The 22285-nt window shown below is 46.7% G+C and overlaps 1 protein-coding gene across 2 annotated transcripts in view; it reads right to left on the bottom strand.

Annotated features, from left to right (window-relative positions):
• Positions 1-989: 989 nt before the first annotated feature.
• AIDA (axin interactor, dorsalization associated) overlaps positions 990-22285 on the bottom strand; it is a 180980-nt gene continuing 159684 nt past the window's right edge. Inside the window, exons 8-10 of one of the 2 annotated variants that reach the window (XM_085612970.1) lie at positions 21587-21709; positions 4431-4548; positions 990-2640 (exon numbers count right to left, since the gene is read on the bottom strand). In XM_085612970.1, coding sequence (XP_085469096.1) covers positions 2544-2640; positions 4431-4548; positions 21587-21709 — 338 coding nt within the window. In that variant the 3' untranslated portion in view covers positions 990-2543. The remainder of the gene's footprint in view (positions 2641-4430; positions 4549-21586; positions 21710-22285) is intronic. The other variant, XM_085612971.1, reaches the window with a different exon arrangement.

Here is a 22285-nt window from a genome sequence, read left to right on the forward strand (position 1 = left end):
TTCTTCTTCCTTGCATAGAGCAGGGGAACTGCCCCGCACTGTTGAGAAGCCTGAATTCACCCCCAAGTTAGGATAAGTGTAGCAAATACATGATTGCTAATACAACATCAGCTTGGCCACATGTGAGACGTGATACATCCACAAGTTCAGGTGTTTGTTTGCAGTGTTCACCAGGGATGAATCTCAACATACCATACACAAAAATGTCACTGTGCTTTTCTTTGACTGGAGTGCAAGTCAATGCAACCATCAGAATACATTTTCTCTTGTGTTTTTCAATTCTTCTGGCAGGGGTTCCTGAAGGGGAAATCACTTCAGGTATGAGAGAATTTGGCTTCATATGCAAGCACTAAATACACAATTAAGTAGGCAGGGATACACAGGAGCCCTGAAGACGTCAGTAGACACATATGGGCTGTACTTTCAGCAGAAACCTGTTGGCTATTTTAATTTGGTTACCCCTAAAAGGTTAGTTCTAGCTCTACCCTTTCAACCGCTCAGCCCCCCACCCCCAAAGAAAACACTGGAGTTTTTTGTTTAAATAACATTGAAGAATATCAAAGTAATAAAGGAAAAATCCTTTGGGCATAACCTTGAGATTTTTTTTATCTGGACACATACACTTTTCAAGTAAAACACTTATTTAGTAAGTCCCTCCACAGATTGACCCCACTAGCCAGCGTGGCATTTACCTACTCTGATGTGGTTAGGCCGCCTATATATAATGAAGCATGCCACGATAAGTTGTGGGGAAGGAGACCTTCCCAAAATCTTTTAGGTCCTGCTGGGTAGTCTCTTTCCTTGGTCAGCTTAAACTAGGTATGCTATCATGCAAGGGTACTAGATGTGTACATATGAATATGAAACTATCAGTGCTGAAGAGCCACTAGAACAGACTGTCTCTCCATGGTGCAAATCACCCACTTTTTATATTTAACAAACAGAAGTTTTAGCGCACTTACAGATAAACTCCACCCAGATTCAGTGGCAAGAGTAATCACATTTGTAGCATTTATTAATACAGAAAAGGTATTTACAGGATTGATTTAAAAATCCCACATTAAAACACAGCATTCATTTATGTTAACTCTTCGAATTAAAAAAACAATTGGACATGAAAATCTGTACACTATGTAAGAAATAGATTAAGTTAAGATCCATCCAGATATTGGAGTATTCCCCGGATTACATATTTTACAAGTTGAAACACTGCCTTCATTACTAACTGAAGAGGACACATACTGGACATGCAATGAAAATAAGACCCATAATTTGAGGGTATGAGAAACTCCCAATAGCGATTAAGAAAAAAGTTAAAGTGTAACTGAATTTGTGGCTTGACATCGGCAGATGTTCTACAACACAAACCACTTAAAGATTTCCAAACTGAACTTAGTTGTGCAAATGCTAGAGTGGCAATTTTCCTTTCACAGCCAGGAAGGTTAAAATATTTGTTTATAAGTAACACAATACTGTTTGGCAAGAAAGGCTACATGCTTCCCTAAGGTTTTCAAACAAACAAGGTTTTGAAAAGGACTAAGCACAACCCACAAAGAAGTGGAACTTTTAAAGACCAATGTTCTTTTTTCAAACTTTCAAGAGTTTTTCCTTCATTACACAAGTAAATGTAAATTGGTTATCAGTCCTAATGGCGCAAATACAAAATATTCTTTTTGTAATAACTGTAAAAAAAACAAAAAAAAACTTGTTGCACTGAGCAAGAGGTGAACATGATGCTATTGAATTTTTAGCCAAACTACAAATATTTCATATGTTTAAAAACTTAACCACAATGCATATCTAAAAACCAAATTGACTCCCATCCCATTGAAAAATAAGAACTATTCATTTTGTATGAATTTTTAAACTGCTGCCTCTGGTGCTCAAGAGTTACAAGAACCAGCATTTCCTCTTACAGGGTGCACACTTTTTTGTAAGGTCAATGCCCAGAGTAAGTTAAAAAGAATTAGGCAAATGGCACCTTAGTTTTATAGTTGGTGAAACCAAGAAATCATCCTTCCTTTCACTTTGTTTAAAAAAAACAAAAAAAAAAAACAGTTGTTCATCAGCTAGCAAATAAGCCTTCCATAAAAAGAAAAAAGGTTTCCGTTGTGAATTAAGACACTCATCTGTGAGGATTTCTTGCTAAGGTAGAAATGTTACCAACTACAATTACACTGTTATTGCAGCTTTGATGAGTATATCCAAATGTCAAATAAGTTTCTTAGAATTCTACTAATTCCCTTAGAAAAGAGAATTTTAAGTTTTCAGTTGAAGAAATCGGCTATAGAAAAAAAAAAAATACACAAGACGTGTGATGAGCTTGCATCCGAGGTAGGTTAATAAAATCTTGTACTTCAGGAATAAATTTGTAGCCCGTGGCAGTGCAGTCCCGTTTCTGAAGGCGAGAAGGCTGACCTCACACTGGCAGTACCTGGATCCATGCCCTAGCCGGATGAAGATCACTATGAATGAAATGGGTTCAACCACAGATGCGCAAGTCTCATGTGGGAGAGCTAATCTTTCAGTACAGCTTCAGCGTGTCAATCCTTGAGTAAAGTCTGATGAAGATGTAGATAAAGTGGTTTCTTGGTTAGCAGTTGCAGCTTCTTCCTTTTGAAGTCAGTTGGTTTTTTGTACCTGTAATACAAAGATGCAAAAATTTTAAGCGGCAGCGGAGGGAGTGTAAAAAGGTCTTCCACATCAAGCCCAATCTGGCCCATCCTGGAATCTCAGGAGGAAGAGCTGCCAAGCTTTATTCCGGGACCTGTGACCAAGATCATGGAACTACAGACCAGTGTCCTCTCCATGAAGATCCTTGGTCTTTTGAGCCTGTCCTTCAGTGTGTCTCATATACTGATTTAAATGTATTGTAGCAATCTCAATCCTGTAATATGTAACCTGGAATTTGTTAAATACTTATGTTTCGTTTGGCGTGGGTGGCATTTTCACTAATCTTATGTGTAGACATTTCTAAAACAATAGAGCGTTCACCTTCAACTTTGACTAGGGCGTCCTAAAGCACCCACCTTATAAGCAAGCTTCCCTGCATCAAGCTGACTAACTCACACAGTGCTACCTTTTGTCACACGATAGCTGCTCCGGTCACACGAGCAGATATCACACGGTGGAACACAAGGTGAACTTGAAACCTCTGCGTAGCGTGGGTCTCAGCTGGTGTATGGAGAACCCGTACTGCTGACTACGGCCATTTACGTCTCCACAGGACACCAATGGCAGACTGAGAACCATTTGCTTTTTGTTTGGGATGGGAAGAGATGTGGGGCAGAAGGTAGAAGTGCCTCCCAGGCAGTGGTTGGCACAAAAACCAGCCTCTCCAAGGCCACGTCCCCATCTCACACGGGGAAAAATGTAGACGCTGGAAGGTCTTCTATGCAAACCCAGTGCAAAATGTGGTGCTGTATTATGCCCTCCAGCCTGCTTCCCTGCCTCTACTGGATTTATGCAGAGCAGTGAAGCAGGTTATCTTTGCATGTGCTGCAATGTCATCCGACCAAGTTGCTGACAAACATGGTGGCTATTACAGGCCTAAAACTTTAGATCATCATTTTGGGAACTTTAAATACTTCAATGCTTAAAATTATGGGAGTGAATGACAGATGACAAAACATGGAAGCCATTACTTGATCAAACTCAGAGTGCAAAAGGAGCACACAACTCATCTGGTAGTAATCCTTATCGGGGAACAGGGAGCTGGGGGTGAGGCTAAAAGACTTCAAAAGAATCCAATGCAAAACAAAGGACGTGGACGCACTTTGTTGTCAGAAATGCACCAGATGGTGTGCTCACTCAATGGGGGGTAGTCAGACATACAGACACACCACAGGAGGTTTAGCATTTAGTAAATGTGGCTATATAAGTGCTAGGAAGAAGTATGTGTTTGCGCGTGTCCATCTTGCACTGCTATTCAGTAAAATATGGTCCTCTCTTAGATGCCTCATTTTCCCCAACCAACTACTGTCTGCTAAGCAACACTGTAATTAATGCATTTTTATTATGAAGTGGGTCATTGTCAAACCAATGTCTGTTAAGCCTATGCCCATTCTGTAAGCCTTTCATCTATGTCTAGCTATCCCTTCATGTTTCTTTTCTGTAATTCCTCCAATGTGATGCACCACCCCACCCCACTGCCCTTCCTCCTCCCATGTAAACACTAGGCCCATATTTGACAGAGAATTATTTACGGAATGCTACTACTGGTCTTTACCCAAGTCTCGAAAACGGACAATGGCTTAGACTGTCACATGACATCGGGACTTGAGCAAGGTAGAGACAATATGTACAGGTCAATGGTCAGTTTACCCATCAAAAGGTGAAGGGTTAACAGTGGAAATGCCACATATTGCGACTAGTGTTGCGGTAACACAAATCAAGGATGTATGGAAACTAGCCTTTTTTGCCTTACTTACAGTTCGATAACCATTGACCCAGATTTGATTTCATCCATCTCCATGAAGGCAAAACATTTTGTGCTGGTAAACCGCTTTTTAGGCTTGTAGTGTTTGAACTCAAAAAATATTGCAGCCCCTGTAGGAAAGGAGAGAGATTAAGTTTGCATTACATTTCAATTTTCAAGAGCCACATCTTAAATATTGTTACAGCAGTGCAAGTAATTTATCAAGTGCTTACGGAGAAAGACACTCACAAACTACAGCATATGGTTTACAAGCTCTTCTAGCCTGCAACCCACAGTGATTTCAGTTTATTCAGCAGACTATTTCTTAATTATTTTTAGACAGGTCAGGTGACTAAGTTACATGCAATCAAGCTACACTACATCAGCCAAATAAACAAATACCCTCTTAACCACAATATTTTCCAACTAGCTATTCAAACGCTAGAGGTCATGGTACAAGCACACTACTCATCTCAATTGCACAAAATTAGTTCCATCAGTTCAGTTTTCTTCTTGAATGTGTAAGTAAAAAAAAAATCCCTTGATGGCTCTCCCAGATTCCTATATGCACTACAGAATACATAGTTCCCAGTCTCCCTAGCATATTTTATAGCGATCAATGCAGAAGGGACCAGTCTGCTATGGGCCGGAAAATGCCCCGTATAGCCATGCATAAACTTACAAGAAGTTGGTATGACGGTGGTATTGCCCTCCCCAATATCAAAGTAAATTATTGGGCTTTGCAGCTAGCTGTCATAAATCAATGGCTTCATATATCCCAAGACGACCCAGCATATTGTATGGATAGGCACCTCCTGGAAACTGCAGGGGTTATGGGAGCACTATACAATAGGGTCAAGAGGAACAACCTGACAGGTCCGACGGCACACACTATCCAAATTTGGTTTGAGGCACTGTTAGACCTGTCAGCCCTTCGGGTAGTCCCTCCTCATCATTATTTATTTTGTCCCACTTTTGCCTCAAACCCTGTTAGAATTTTTCCTTTTTGGGAACCACCAGACTTTTTAGTATTGATGCAGATTCAGGGAGCCATTTTATCTACCCCTGGAACTTCTGTCTGAGGGCCTGGAGCACAAAATGGTGGCCACCTGTGACATCATCAGAACCCACTGGAACCTACCAGCACCTTCCAGAACATTCCAGAACCCTGTGACAGTTGGAGGCGGTTTGGAATGTTGAGAAGCTAAAGCCAGAGTTGACAGTTGGAGCTGGCAGTTGGCACCTGACTGGTGAGGGGAGAGCAGCAGAAACCTGAAGGAGGAAGGAGTGAGGCAGCAGGGGTGGAAACTTGTGCCTGGAGTGGGGTCCATAAACCCACCCTTGATACTAGTCCCTACTGACTGAGCCCAGCCTGGAGCCCTGTGTGGGAAGAAGCAAGAAAAACCATCTTAAGGACCTGGACAGCAGGAACAGGCCTTAGAAGCAAAGAACAGCAAAGTCCTGACCTGATTATTAGTTTTCCTGGAGACAGACGTCGAGAAGCCTAGAGACCCGGAGCCCGAGGTGGAGAAGCGGCGCTGACTGGAAAAGCAGACGTCGTACCCGGAGCCGCCAGAGGTCGAGAGAGGGCGCCGACGGAGGTCGTAGAGAGTACCAGAGGTCGAGGAGGAAGTCACCCGAGGTCGAGTGAGCGGCGTCGACGGGGGAGTGAAGTCCGCCCTCCGGAGTCGCCGGAGACCGAGGTGAAGCGTGCCGGAGGTCGGGAGTGGAGATCGCACTCCGGAGTCGCCAGAACCTGAGGAGAGGAGCACCGGAGGTCGGGAGTGGGGATCGCACTCCGGAGCCGCCGGAAGACGACATCGAGCCAAGACTGCCCGACCTCATCGAACCGGAGGTCGAGATCGAGCCGAGGCCGCCGACATCGAACCGGAACCGCCTACCGGCGTCGTCAAGAACTGACATTCCGCTGAGGCCGCCGACACCGAACCGGAACCGCCTCACGGCGTCGACACGACTCCAGCGGCGTCGGAGCTTCAGAAAAAGGGCAGTAAGTGGAATAGAGGGCGCCTAAGGCCCTGTGGAATCCTGAGAGACTACCCTAGGGGCTAGAGAGGTGCTGGAACCAGCTTGATTGTGCCAGGGGTGAGCTGAGACTAATTCAGAGGGGTTGTGTAGAGTGAGAGAGCCAGGTCTCTAGAATTCCCCCCCTTTATCTACCTCAGTTTGGGCCTCAGCCTTGTCCAAGCCAGGGAATAGACACCCTCAAGCCATCCACCTAACCCCAAGCTGTGACTGGGCCAAATCAGCCCATAGAAATCTAAATGTGATCTGATTCTATAAGTGTCACTGTCAGCTTTTAATTATTTATTGAGAGCACTGTATTTATTGTATTTAACCTATTTATTGCTTCACTGTATTTATTGTTCCACAGTATTTATTGTCGCACAATATTTATTGGCTTGCAGTATTTATTGCCTCATAATATTTAATTGCCTGTATGTAATGCACTTATATTTATGCCTTAATTATTTATGATCTCCCCTATTTATTGAATCATTAAGACAGTATATATTTGACGTACCCTTCCACAGAAAAAGCCTTGTATATGGTGATTGTGTTATTATTTATTTAATCAGTAACTAAGAGAAAAAGAAGATAAACAGAGATATTTTCATAATTTTTACGGTGGAGTCGTTTTTGGAACGGATGCACGCATGGTTATTGTATGGGTATGACGTATGCTTAGCACGGTGCCTGATTCCGACCACTCGAGCCAAGCTACCACTGTGTATGTCTGGAGAGACCCCGTTACCACCAACCTCTTAAGGCGTGGGAGTGGGGTATTTCCAACATAATTGGTGTTCAGCGGTGGGATTGAGCTGTGCCTACGTATACTCAACAATAACTGTGGGTAGTCCATAAGCCTACACCGGGAGTTCTCAAAGCGGCCTTCCTAATTGTGAGCTTTTGTTTTTCCAAATTTACTCTGGTGGTGGGAGGAGGTATTATGTAAGGTACCCCCCTGCATAGTTACTGCAAATAACTGTCCTCTGACCTGAGTGGGCAAGATGGAGTTTGTACTGGAGAATTTAGAAACGTACACTGTAGCCCAACTCAGGGAGTTTTGTCAGCGGGAGGGGGTGTATTGTCCCCCAGGAGCAAAGAAGGGTGCACTCCAAACCAGCTTAAGGGCTTGGGGGGAGGCACGACGAGAAAGCAAGGCTGAGGAGGAGGACAGGGATAGAGAGCCCGGCAGTGAGGGAGCTGGTTTGTACCAACCTGAGGTGGGGAACCTGTTAGCGGGGCCCAGGACACTTTCCAGGAAGGGCAGCAGTGCCTCTAGCGGTGGCTTGTCGGAAGTGGAGTTAACAGACCGGAGGGAGAAAAGACAGCTCACATGGGACTTAGCAAGGCTGGAGAAAGAGAAGGAGGAACAGAGGATGGCTCATGAGATAAGGCTGAAAGAGATAGATCTTCAGATCCTGAGAATCGGGGCACACCCTGTACCTAACGGTGGCAGCGAAGAACGAGAGTACACCAGGGAACCCAAACCCTACCTGCCAAAGGACATAGTAGCTAGCTATGGGGCGGGTGACGATATCGCCAAGTGGCTAGCGGCCTATGAGGTCTCGTTAAGGGCCCATGGGGTTCCAGAGAAGTACTGGGGAGCGGGATTGTACAAGTACATGCCTCCAGCTGGTAGGGATGCTTTATTGGCCTTAGAGGAGGATGAGCAGACCCACTACCCCACCATGAAACTGGCGCTCATAAGAAAGTTTGGACTAACACCCGAAAAGTACAGACAGAAGTTCAGGGGTAGTCACAAACTGGGCACACAGAATTGGGTGGACTTCCTGGACTATGCAAAGAAGGCACTAGAGGGTTGGATTCAGGGCAGTGAAGTGAGGAACTACGAGGGGTTGTTTGATCTAGTACTGAAGGAACACCTGCTCGAGAAATGTTTCCCTGAACTGCGTCAACACCTGGTGGATAGCAAGCTGACCAGTCCCCGGAAGCTTGCTGAGGAGGCGGACATTTGGGCTAGTACCCGGGTGTCCACAAGGGGGACTGGAGGGGATACTCAAAAGGCCGGACAGGGCGCCCCCCAGAAGAAAGAGGGAGGGGAAAAGAAAAAGGAGTTCTCCAAAGGCCCCCAAAATAACTTCCAAGGGAAGGGAACAGGATTCACCCCTAGGGCTAACCCACCCAGAAACCCTAATCCTGGCCAGAGTCAGCAGCCAAGCGTTGTCCATTGCTACGAGTGCGGTGGCGTTGGACACTATAAGGGAGATCCGAAGTGCCTGAAACGACCACCCCCTCCCATTGGAGGAAAGACCCCCGGAGTAGCTAGTGTAGTGCTCGGGGAGGAGATGCCGTTAACTAAGGGAAGGGAGTGGGCGGGTGTCACTTTAGTATCCCTGGGAGAACAGGAGATGGTTCCTAAGATCCAGGTGCCCGCAAATACCGTAAAGTATGGGCAGTGGGTCACCATCAACGGCCAAAGAGGGGAGGCTCTGAGAGACACAGGAGCCAGTATGACTATGGTACGTAGCCAACTGGTGTCTCCAGAGCAGGTAATTCCCGATGTACTCCACCCAGCCGCGATGGCTGACGGCAGAACAGGCCACTATCCGGTGGCCGAGGTTCCCTTTGAATGGGAGGGGGTTGCAGGTTCACTTCGAGTTGCCGTAAGCCCTGCCGTGCCAGTCGATTGTCTACTGGGGAATGACATGGAGCACAATGCTTGGAAGGAGGTGGAATACCGGACTCATACTGAGATGCTGGGTACACCTGACTGGGCCTGTGTGAGCACAAGGTCCGCGACTACCCGGAGAGGGAGTTCGTTTCGGCTGGAGCCTGGAACAAAGGCCCAGCCAGCTGCCAGTCAAGGGAAGAACCGAGGACAGGAGGAGCCTGCCTCGGCGTCCGCACCCCGTAGGACGGATAGGCCACCGGAGGTGGTGGACCAGGAGTCTGCGGTGGGGGATGTTACCAAACTGGGGGACCTACCCATCCCGGCCGAGTGGCACGTGGAGGGAGGCCCGTCCAGGGAGGAATTCTGCCAGGAGCAGAGGGAGTGCCCTACCCTTGAGGGGCTGAGGCGACAGGCCGAAGCCCAGGCAGCAGGGAATGTTGAAGGGAACTACAGTGTTTACTGGGAGGATGGCCTCCTCTACAGTGAACCCAAGGCACCCCTACATGGATCGTCACGAGCCTTGGTAGTCCCTCAACGTTATCGAGCCTTCCTTCTGGAGTTGGCTCACGAGATCCCCTTGGCAGGACACCTGGGGCAAGACAAGACCTTCGCCCGTCTTGTCCCACACTTTTATTGGCCTCAAATGAAAGTGTTGTCCGATACCTACTGCCGGACATGTGTGTCTTGCCAAGCCAGTGGGAAAACAGGGGTGAAGCTAAAAGCTCCCCTGGAACCACTTCCTGTTGTTAGCACCCCCTTTGAAAGGGTGGGCATCGACATTGTGGGTCCGTTAGATCCACCTACTACAGCTGGTCACAGGTTTATCCTGGTTCTGGTGGATCATGCCACATGGTACCCAGAGGCAATACCTCTGAGGACCATAACAGCACCTGTTGTGGCTAGGGCCCTGATGGGAATCTTTACCCGAGTGGGTTTTCCCAAGGAAGTTGTGTCCGACAGGGGGACCAACTTCATGTCAGCGTACATGCGGGCCATGTGGAAGGAGTGTGGAGTGACCTACCGGTTCACAACTCCTTACCACCCCCAGACCAATGGTCTGGTGGAGAGGTTTAACAAAACCTTGAAAGGCATGATCAGAAGTCTGCCTGAAAGCCTGCGGAGGAAATGGGACGTCCTCCTACCCTGTCTACTCTTTTCCTACAGGGAAGTGCCACAGAAGGGAGTGGGCTTCAGCCCCTTCGAGCTTCTGTATGGGCACCCTGTACGTGGACCTCTCAACCTGGTGAGAGACGGATGGGAAAGAACTCCCAGAAAGCTTCCCCAGGATGTGGTGAGCTACATGCTGGCCTTCCGGAGCCAAATGGCTAAGTTGTGGAAGCAAGCTTCTGACAACTTGGAAGCCAGCCAAGCAGTGATGAAGGCGTGGTATGACCACAATGCTCACCCGGTGGAGTTGGAGCCTGGCCAGAAGGTGTGGGTGATCGAACCAGGAGAGCTTAGTGCCCTCCAGGATCGCTGGTCAGGACCCTTTGAGGTGTTGGAGAAGAAGGGTAAGGCTACCTACTTGGTGGACCTGAAGACCCCTCGTCAGCCCCTACGGGTGCTGCACGCCAACCGCCTCAAACCCCACCACGAGAGGCCCGAAGTCATCTTGATGATGGTGACTGACGGAGCAGAGGACGCGGAAAGCGAGCCTCTCCCCGATTTGTTTGCGTCTCAAGAAAAGGATGGGTCGGTGGAGGGAGTGATTCTCTCCCCATCTCTAACTCCTGAACAGCAGGAGGACTGCCGCCAGGTCCTGGGGCAGTACTCTTCGTTGTTCTCCCTTGTCCCGGGTAGGACTCACCTGTGCGTCCATGACGTGGACACAGGAGACAGCCCACCTGTGAAGTCCAAGATCTACCGGATGTCAGACAAGGTGAAAGCCAGCATTAACGGTGAAGTCACTAAGATGCTGGAGCTAGGAGTGATCGAACCTTCTAGCAGCCCCTGGTCCAGTCCGGTGGTACTAGTACCAAAAGCTGCACCACCGGGTGCCCAACCGGAACTGAGGTTCTGTGTGGACTACCGGGGACTGAATTCAGTAACCAAAACTGATGCTCATCCGATCCCTAGGGCGGATGAATTAATTGACCGGCTGGGAGCTGCCCAATATCTAAGTACCTTTGACCTTACCTCTGGGTACTGGCAGATCTCTTTGACTGATGGAGCAAGGGAAAGGTCAGCCTTCTCCACGCCCCATGGCCACTACCAGTTCTGTGTGATGCCCTTTGGGCTCAAGAACGCACCTGCCACGTTTCAGCGCCTGGTAAACCAGATCCTCACCGGAATGGAGAGTTTCTCTGCTGCTTATCTGGATGACATAGCCGTCTTCAGTAACAGCTGGGAGGATCACTTGCGTCACCTGCAAGCTGTTCTCCAGGCCCTGAGACAAGCTGGATTAACGATCAAGGCCAGCAAGTGCCAGATCGGGCAGGGGTCGGTAGTGTACCTTGGACACTTGGTGGGTAGGGGAGCGGTGCAACCCCTCCAGGCGAAGATCGAGGCCATCATGGCCTGGGAACCCCCCAAGACACAGACTGAGGTCCGAGCTTTTCTGGGCCTCACGGGATACTACCGCCGCTTCGTGAAGGGGTACGGTACCATCGTAGCCCCCCCCTCACGGAGCTCCCGTCCAAGAAACAACCTCGACAGGTAGTCTGGACGGAGGCTTGTCAGCAGGCCTTTGTGAAGCTGAAGCAAGCCATGTGCGAGGCCCCGGTCTTAAGGGCCCCAGACTTTTCCAAGGAGTTCATTGTCCAGACAGATGCATCAGAACATGGCATTGGGGCAGTGTTATCGCAACTCAATGAAGAGGGTCTGGATCAACCCGTGGTCTTCCTATCCCGGAGACTACTTCCCAGGGAACAGAAGTGGAGTGCAATAGAGCGTGAAGCCTTTGCAGTGGTATGGGCTCTGAAGAAGTTGCGGCCATACCTGTTTGGCTCGCACTTCCTGGTTCAGACCGACCACAGACCCCTTCGTTGGCTGATGCAGATGAAGGGGGAGAATCCCAAGTTGTTGAGGTGGTCTATCTCCCTACAGGGAATGGACTTTCAGGTGGAACATCGGCCTGGAGTGGACCACGCCAATGCAGACGGGTCTCTCAAGGTATTTCCGCCTTAGTGATGAGAACTCCCAAGGGGTTGGGTAGCTCTCCCCACTTTCAGCTGGGGGGGGACGCGTGTTAGACCTGTCAGCCCTTCGGGTAGTCCCTCCTCATCATTATTTATTTTGTCCCACTTTTGCCTCAAACCCTGTTAGAATTTTTCCTTTTTGGGAACCACCAGACTTTTTAGTATTGATGCAGATTCAGGGAGCCATTTTATCTACCCCTGGAACTTCTGTCTGAGGGCCTGGAGCACAAAATGGTGGCCACCTGTGACATCATCAGAACCCACTGGAACCTACCAGCACCTTCCAGAACATTCCAGAACCCTGTGACAGTTGGAGGCGGTTTGGAATGTTGAGAAGCTAAAGCCAGAGTTGACAGTTGGAGCTGGCAGTTGGCACCTGACTGGTGAGGGGAGAGCAGCAGAAACCTGAAGGAGGAAGGAGTGAGGCAGCAGGGGTGGAAACTTGTGCCTGGAGTGGGGTCCATAAACCCACCCTTGATACTAGTCCCTACTGACTGAGCCCAGCCTGGAGCCCTGTGTGGGAAGAAGCAAGAAAAACCATCTTAAGGACCTGGACAGCAGGAACAGGCCTTAGAAGCAAAGAACAGCAAAGTCCTGACCTGATTATTAGTTTTCCTGGAGACAGACGTCGAGAAGCCTAGAGACCCGGAGCCCGAGGTGGAGAAGCGGCGCTGACTGGAAAAGCAGACGTCGTACCCGGAGCCGCCAGAGGTCGAGAGAGGGCGCCGACGGAGGTCGTAGAGAGTACCAGAGGTCGAGGAGGAAGTCACCCGAGGTCGAGTGAGCGGCGTCGACGGGGGAGTGAAGTCCGCCCTCCGGAGTCGCCGGAGACCGAGGTGAAGCGTGCCGGAGGTCGGGAGTGGAGATCGCACTCCGGAGTCGCCGGAACTTGAGGAGAGGAGCACCGGAGGTCGGGAGTGGAGGTCGCACTTCGGAGTCGCCGGAACCTGAGGAGAGGAGCACCGGAGGTCGGGAGTGGGGATCGCACTCCGGAGCCGCCGGAAGACGACATCGAGCCAAGGCCGGCCGGCGTCATCGAACCTGAGATCGCCATCGGACCGGAGCCGCCCGAAGTCGACATCGAGCCAAGACTACCCGACCTCATCGAACCGGAGGTCGAGATCGAGCCGAGGCCGCCGACATCGAACCGGAACCGCCTACCGGCGTCGTCAAGAACTGACATTGCGCCGAGGCCGCCGACACCGAACCGGAACCGCCTCACGGCGTCGACACGACTCCAGCGGCGTCGGAGCTTCAGAAAAAGGGCAGTAAGTGGAATAGAGGGCGCCTAAGGCCCTGTGGAATCCTGAGAGACTACCCTAGGGGCTAGAGAGGTGCTGGAACCAGCTTGATTGTGCCAGGGGTGAGCTGAGACTAATTCAGAGGGGTTGTGTAGAGTGAGAGAGCCAGGTCTCTAGAATTCCCCCCCTTTATCTACCTCAGTTTGGGCCTCAGCCTTGTCCAAGCCAGGGAATAGACACCCTCAAGCCATCCACCTAACCCCAAGCTGTGACTGGGCCAAATCAGCCCATAGAAATCTAAATGTGATCTGATTCTATAAGTGTCACTGTCAGCTTTTAATTATTTATTGAGAGCACTGTATTTATTGTATTTAACCTATTTATTGCTTCACTGTATTTATTGTTCCACAGTATTTGTCGCACAATATTTATTGGCTTGCAGTATTTATTGCCTCATAATATTTAATTGCCTGTATGTAATGCACTTATATTTATGCCTTAATTATTTATGATCTCCCCTATTTATTGAATCATTAAGACAGTATATATTTGACGTACCCTTCCACAGAAAAAGCCTTGTATATGGTGATTGTGTTATTATTTATTTAATCAGTAACTAAGAGAAAAAGAAGATAAACAGATATTTTCATAATTTTTACGGTGTAGAGTCGTTTTTGGAACGGATGCACGCATGGTTATTGTATGGGTATGACGTATGCTTAGCACGGTGCCTGATTCCGACCACTCGAGCCAAGCTACCACTGTGTATGTCTGGAGAGACCCCGTTACCACCAACCTCTTCAGGCGTGGGAGTGGGGTATTTCCAACAGGCACAATGTGCGCTGGGTTGGGAGGGAGTAATAACGCAGGCCATTTCATTATGGGACACGAATCTATTAGGTACACTACGCAACAAAGGATTTCGGCAGTGGGACCGGATAGGAATCTCAAGAGTGGGAGATCTATGGAAGCAAGGGGAAATGGTCACTTTTGCCCAAGTACAGGTCACATATGGATTGACAAAAACGGAAACGTTTTGAGACATGCAGATCAGACACGTGCTCATGGCACTGATTCCACCGGGTATGCAGCTCGCAGAATCTTCACCACTAGAAGATAGGCTCCTAAGGAGGTAGCGATATCGTCTAAACTCAAGCTGGTACAATTAAAAATCTTACATTGCACTTACTATACACGGACAATCCTACACAAAATTGACCGAACGGACACACCGCTCTGCCTTAGACAATGTGGTGCATCAGGCACACTCTTCCACACCCTCTGGCTCTGTCCGGGGATTGCACATTACTGGAGGGCGTTTATGCGCACACTCTCGCAAGTCACGACGTTTACGGTTCTACCAGAACCAAAAAGATGCCTCCTTAATATATGGGAGCCCACGGATCTCAATCATGCAGCTCAGGACTGAGTGACACTAGGCATGACATTGGCAAAGCGTAATATTCAACAATACTGGGAATCCCGACAAACTCCTACCCTTCACCAGTGGTGTAAAGACATGAACAATGCAATGATAGTGGAGAAATCAGTCTACGTGCACAGAGGGTGCCCCAAAAAAATTAACACGGGTGTGGGGAAAGTGGAACATCTACCGAGGAAATATATGTGAACCCCCGCATGAGGATTCATTGTCAGAAATAAGTGAGTGACTGGACCAGAACAATGAGGATGCGAGATATCATGCATCTTGATGGCCCACTAGCTAGTACCCACACAGAGCATTTCTCACTGTTAAAGCCAGCCAGTGAACTTACTGAACTACTATGTACTGTCAAATCCTACTGTACTCAATTATTATATTACACAAAATGCCAATAAAAAGGATAAAAAAATAAAATAAAACAATCCCTAACTATGTCAGTCTGCTCCAAGGCAATGAAAAATCTATAGTTACAAAATTAAACACATCTCCTCGTTTCTTGATTATTTTTGTGATGGCGGAGGGAAAAATATTCACTGAATGGGTAGACTAGAGGGACATGTATACTGAAGGCGATCAGGACAGTCAAGTCTCTGCTTTGCACTCCTTGGGTCCAGAATACTAGTGGGGTTCTTGTTGCATACATGAAGCAGATGGCACTTGTGGAAACTGTGGATTGGTTACTAAGGCTGCTACTTACAAATTACAGAATTGAATGCTTTAGCAAGAAGAGACGCCACTTTGAAAGGATAAGTGAAACTGGTTCTAGTGGAAATAAATCAGCCTTGAACTGCAGGTTTGGTGAAGTACAGACAGCGTCTTTTTTAGGATCAGATTTTGATGAATGCCAGTTCTATTGTGCTATAGAGATTATGAATAAATGGTTATCCTTTACAGCGGGCTATTTCAATAAGATAGCAAATAGGCAGAAGATTAGGCACAAGATAAAGTTTAAAAACAGTTGTAAAGAGAAGAAAGGATCCTCAGAGAAAGAGAACAAAGTCCTGGAGTAAAGAACTTATGGATTCCAAGAGTTTTGAGAAAAGCAAAAAATGTGATTTTATCCAACTGGAAGTCAAACCATCAGCATATAATGTAGGTTTTCTTTTGGTGACTGACTGTTTCAAATAAGTGTCCATAATTGAATTCAATCACAGACACAATAATAAAATGGATCAGTTTTACAGAACGTTGATGATATTTTGGGTCTCTACCCTATAGAGGACAAATCACTGGTCAACAGTACCAATCCCCAACCTCTACCTATTCTCCTCTATCAGTTAGTACTCATTTTGAAGCGTACCGATGTTAAGGTGTTACCTTGTTGACACTGGAGTTAATACGCGTACAAAGGGTAAGCAACACGTTTTGCTTTAAATGTACAAGTAAAGAAGATTTTTTGTTGAAGGGAGACTACTTGATATCCCTCGAGAAACAGTGTGAATGTTTTTCGACATGAACAGAAGAAATTTTTTAAAATAATGCTGTAAGGGAGAGACAAGGTTAGGTATTCAGGAAGGTATATTCAGGTTCAAATGAAGGTAAGGTGCTCTACGTTATGAAAAACTCCAGAGCACTACTGTTGCTCAAACACAGTGTCCTGGCGTTCTAGCTTATGAGGACTGCAACACTTCAGATAATAAGGAGAGGCTGATAACAAGGTCTTAAGAGCTTTCCAGAATGAGAGGTGAAAGGTAATTTCCCCTAAAGTCGAGGTAGAGCATTCAAATGTTTGTCCACTAAGTAGCTAAAAGCAGAAGACTTGTTGATCTTGAGATGCATCAGATGATGGTCTCGGGCCAACCAAAGCGGATGGCTCGAACTGTATCTTTTGAATTTCCCCTGGAAATAAAGTGGACCTTCCTTGTAAACTGCCTGATGAACCAAAGCGATTTGAACAAAATTATTTTCGTGAAAGTCTTGCCTAGATTAGGGTTGTGCGGAATCTTGTAAATGTATGTTGTTAGAAATGGGAGCCTCCAGTTGGCAGCAGCTGGTGCCGGTGTCAAATAGTGACCCTTCTTCCTAAGTCAGAGTAAGGGGGCTACACCCTTTGATAACTCCTGCTCAACCCTGTGGTAACGTAGCACGAGCAGACAGGCCTATCTCAGAGGCAGTGTGTGAAGCATTTATGACCATACACAATAACACTGGAAAGACGCTACAAAACGGACACCACAAGCAAGTATAGAAAAATATTTATCTTTAAATAGGTTAAGCACGAAACAGAGAAATGCTCAAAGAACCACAATGCACATAATTACAGATTCATTCAAGCGCAATGGAAGCACTCGTGCGTGCGGGTGGAACGAGCCAAGTTCGAGATCGGGCCTAGGCGGCCCGGTGATGCACAATATACCTGGGATATAAAGGGGGCACAGCACACAGCCTCACGGGGAAGGTGGGGGATGACAGGTGGGCTCACAGCAGCCACAGCTCCTCGGCTGCAGCAGTCCGCGGTGTGCACTCACGCTAATCCTATGACGGGGTTGGAAGGCGGTGCCCAGCGGCACGTGCAGAAGACGGCAAAGTTTGTGATGTAGGGGGCTTGCGTGGGCACTCAGCGGCACAGCTCTTCAGCTGCAGCGGCCCGCGATAGTTTCTATAGCAAAACAAGGGTGGGCACTAAACGGCACAGCTCCTCAGCAGCAGCGGCCCAAAATAGCGGTGGTGACGACTCTCGCAGCAAAGCCAGTGCGGGCCTACAGCAGCACAGCTCCTCGGCTGAAGCGGCCCACAATAGCGATAGCACTGATTCTCGTAGTATCCTCGTGGTAGGACCAATGCGGGCACTCGGCGGCACGGATCTTCAGCGGCCCACAATGGCGATAGCAATGGTTCTCGTAGCAAGGCAGATGCGGGCACTCAGCAGCACAGCTCCTCAGCTGCAGTGGCCCACAACGGCGACACAATGGATTCCGTAGCAAAGCAAAGGCGGGCATTCAGCGGCACAGCTCCTCTGCTGTAGCGGCCCACAATGGCGATAGCAATAGTTTCCGTAGCAAGTCAAATGCGGGCACTCAGCGTCACAGTTCCTCAGCTGCAGCGGCCCACAATGGCGAAAGCAATAGTTTCCGTAGCAAGTCAAATGCGGCGTTCCCCACAGTAGAACTAGAGACCCTGGATTTCTCGACAGAGGTCTCACCTGCAGGTAGGATTCCCTTCAAGAGGAATCCGGGCTGCTGACGAATGAAGTCTAATGTCCCCGAGACTTCGGCAGGAGGCAAGCTCAAATCAGGCCCTTGGGTAGTTGCTTCAGTAGATGGATGAAAGTTTCAACGTCCTTGCCCTCTTATTACACGGACAGAGGTTCGTCTTGGCATCCCGAAGTTACACACCACGAAGGGGTTTCAGCCCAGATCTTTATACCCCAAAAGTCTTTGTTCTTGAGAAAGTCATAAATCACTCGACCCAGCCAGAACCAGTTTGGTGTCGACTTGGGTCACTTTATTTACGAGGCGGCATCCTCCCTTTCAGGGAGAGGGGGCCCACCATCAGACGTCCAGTGGGAGGTGGAGCCATCATTCACCTTGCCAGGCACAGCCCTGCTCAGATCAAAGGGGTCACCCCTCCCCATACTTCAACGGCAGATTCCTCCATTCGACCCAGGTCGGCCTCAGCCTGCCCTGGCCCTCCAAACCAGACAGCCAATACACACACCAAGAAAACACACAGGAAGGTTTAGACAAAAAGATACCTGCTTTCCAAAAGCGGTAGTTGCACACTCAGAATATAAAGTCAATCACCACTACCAGATGCACCTTAATATTTGAAGCTCAAGCATACCAAATTCCACTTTCCTAACATGTTCCTTGGCACTACTAAGACTATACTAGTTCATACAGTTAATTTATAATAAGGAGCATTCGCGCGGTGTCACTGAATGGCAGTGGCACAGCGCCCAGAGCGTCTAACGCCAGCAACCATCAAGGAGACAAAAAGTGACAAAAAAAATAGAAGGGAGACCTACGCCAATGGTGCCAGGTCTAACATATGTTTTGCAGAATTCCATAAAATTACACTTTGTGTAAAAAGTGAATTGCCAGTTTCTCGCGTCACATTTTTTACCCAAGCACACACCTTGCGTTAAAAGGTTTTTATGAGATATTGTCAGGAGACTGGTTAGTGCAGAAAATGTCTCTTCGAGAGGCGTTTTCTGTGCGTACCAGTCTCCCACTGGTATCTCACGAAAGTGTTTAATGCAAGATAAACACTTGTTTAAAAATGAAATATACAAAATTGTGTAATGCGTGATTAAGAGAATTCTCCTAGCTTAATGAAAATTTCTACCAGCCCTAGTTTAGAGCCACTGTGTTGCTGAAATTTGCCTTTCAAAAAGAATGTCACAGCTATTACAGTGAACTTGAGGTGGTGGTACTTTCTTTCACCGGCTTTTTAACCAAGTGGAATGCTTTGGGCTTATTAGGATAAATTCTTCCCCGAGGTATTCCACACATATATTGATCCAGAAGGGTTGGTAAGCAATAACGGGCCTCCATTTTCTACAGAGCTTGACTGGACCATGAACAATACAGCACGGGTGAGCGTGATAAACATTCCAAAAATAACAGGAACCTTTAAGTAGTTAGGACTGCACTTCATGGAGTGCCAGGTGTGAAGCCGTTGGGCAATGGTGAAAATTAAAGGTGTGATAATAGTGTAATAGAAGTATGTGAACTAATAGACCTAAAATTACATTGAACAGTTTAAATCTTAGAACAAGGGATACTGGGATATCCAAGTCACGCTGCACTGTATTGGCCCAGGTAGTGCAGTGCCATTAAGAATAATGGTGTTACCCTGTGTCCCTCAGAACCGGGGTCTATCAAGTATGAGCTACAATGTGTTCTGTCGGTTAATACAATTGCTTAGTGTAAACAAGAATTAATCTAACAAAACAGGACGCCTCCTAAGCTGAAGAGTACAGTAATTAAGACATGACACCCATTTACAATAAACGTAAGTCAACACAACACACTTGTTGTTCAATTTATATATTCAAACTTCACTAAAGTCAAGTTTTTATGTTTTTTACATGTCTGACCACCATGTACAAAAACATTATAAAAATATGAATATATAAATTGAACAACAAGTGTGTTCTGTTGACTTACGTTTATTGTTGTAAATGGGTGTCAAGTATTGATTACTGTACGCTTCAGCTCAGGGAGCGTTCTGTTTTGTTAGATTAATTCTTGTTTACACTAAGCAAGTGTATTACCCTACACAACACATTGTAGCTCATACCAGGTAGCACAATGAGCAGGAAAAGGAAGGAAGAATTGACTAGTAGGAGAAAAGTGCAAGAAAGCTTAAGTGGAGGGTAAAGTGGTACCTGATAGGTGAGGAGTTTTATGAAGGAAGCTAAGTGGAGAGAGGTGGGATCAGAACGAGACTGAAGGGAAGGAACAATGGTGACATTGAAAGGAACAAGAAGGGTAAATGGTCAGGAGTTCTCCAAAGTTAAAGGAAACAAATCTATTTGATGAAGCCCTGCTATTACAATTACATGTATGCGTCTCATGATTTCCTGTCTGCTTGTCTTTGTAGTTTTCTTTAAGCTATTTTAAGTCCATAGTGCAATTTTGCTTTGTGAATTGATTTAGGTCAAGGGAGTAGAAGCACATGGCATTGTGTACTGCAAAAGTCGATAGAAAAGTTTACTTACATTCAACCATTGGTTTGCAGCTTGGTCTGGGGAGAAAAGTAATCTGCGGGGGAGTCTCTATCCCAACATATTGTGGGCACCAAGGCAAGACATGGATGGTCATACAATCATCTCTACTACTCCTGACCCTACAAGAGATGGCAGGAGGATTCAAGATCATGTTGGATGACCTAGGCAGAAACAGTGCTGCATATACAATTGGCAAGTCTGTGGAGAAGACAGCGTCAAGGCAACAGCCATGAGCAGTTAGAGAAACCCACTACAAGCGAAAAGAAAAGATGATTGCTTTTTACAAGCGGATAGTCCGCACTCCCCCCCCAGTCTTTTGTTTGGACCAAGGATGTTGCCATGCACATCAGACTCTCTACCCCCTGGCCATGCATTTATAGATTAGCAGAGGTGGTAAAGAGTGATTGAAAGATTCTTCCTAAATGCCCATTTCAAGATTCCTATTTTCACCAGATGGTCTTCCGTGTGTCAGATAGCAAGCACACTAATCCTACAGTCTTTTCATCCTATACGAGTGGATTATATGCTTACAATGTCTCAATGTGGCCTACGAAATGCAAGAGCACGAGGAATACGTCTGGTTCCAATCACATAAAAATTGTCACAAAAAGAAAAAAAGTGTTGGCACAGCCTAATCAATAGAAAGTAAATAAGTCCGAAGTGAGTTAAAAATAAAAAAAATAAAAAAAAAAAAGGACTAAGAATAAGACTGCTCTCTAGTCATATGTAATTGAAGGCGACAGACTAGGAGCACCTACCAAGCCACATAGTCATTCCTCTACATTTGTTTACTCTACTAAACAAATCTGCGTAAATATAGTCTGCAAGTACGATTAATGAGGAAACAAATCATTTCAAATAGTGTATTTTATTCCTCAAGTTTAAACATTTTAATAATTCATATCTTTGTAAAAATAAACTGTTAATATATAAAAAGCGTATAAAAAGGCACAACTACTCAAACATTTTACTGGTCATGCTTCCACTTAAGTCATACTATAGGTTCAACAACAAACCTTTTGTTAGCTTTTCAACATGTTTCTGGATCTCAATATCTACATTGAAGTGCACATAGGTATCCTCTTTTCTTGATGCTACAGGAGTATCTTGCACAGGAGTTAAATCTATACCATTTAAATCTGTAAAATACAAATGTGAACATTACATGAACATGGTACTAGAAGACAAGATTGTTTCATATAAAAATACTCAGTAAAGTACAAAGGGCTTGCCAGGAGCATCTGAAGTGATAAATTAGGATCCTTTGTCTTTAGTAAGATTCAAAGAGAGTTGTATGAGCATTTAACATTCAGCCTTCCACAGATGGTCGCATCCCCACCCACTCCCCAGTGAAGGAAGTAAAAGAAGTGTTCCACATAGTCAAATCTGGATCACCTGACTACATCTGTCCTGAACCTGTGCTTAAGCTACCAACCAAGGCTCCCCACTTTATCAAGATGCTGAACCTAGCCTTGCATACAGGCACAGTGCGAGCAGCTTGGAAACAGGCAGCGGGACTACTTCTGTTGAAGGAGACTAGACCACGCTTCTTCATCAAGTAGATCATGAGCTACTGGTTGCTCTCCAGCTACCTGCAAGTAGCTCTCCTGTGTGCTGCCCAGCCTGATAAATTAGAACTTCTTGCTTGGTTGAATTAATATATGTATACTAAAATTGAAAAGCATATATTGGAGATGAAAATGTGTGTAATTTCA

This window comes from Triturus cristatus, chromosome 6 (genome assembly GCF_964204655.1).
Source record: "Triturus cristatus chromosome 6, aTriCri1.1, whole genome shotgun sequence".
Classification (NCBI taxonomy): Eukaryota; Metazoa; Chordata; class Amphibia; order Caudata; family Salamandridae; genus Triturus; species Triturus cristatus.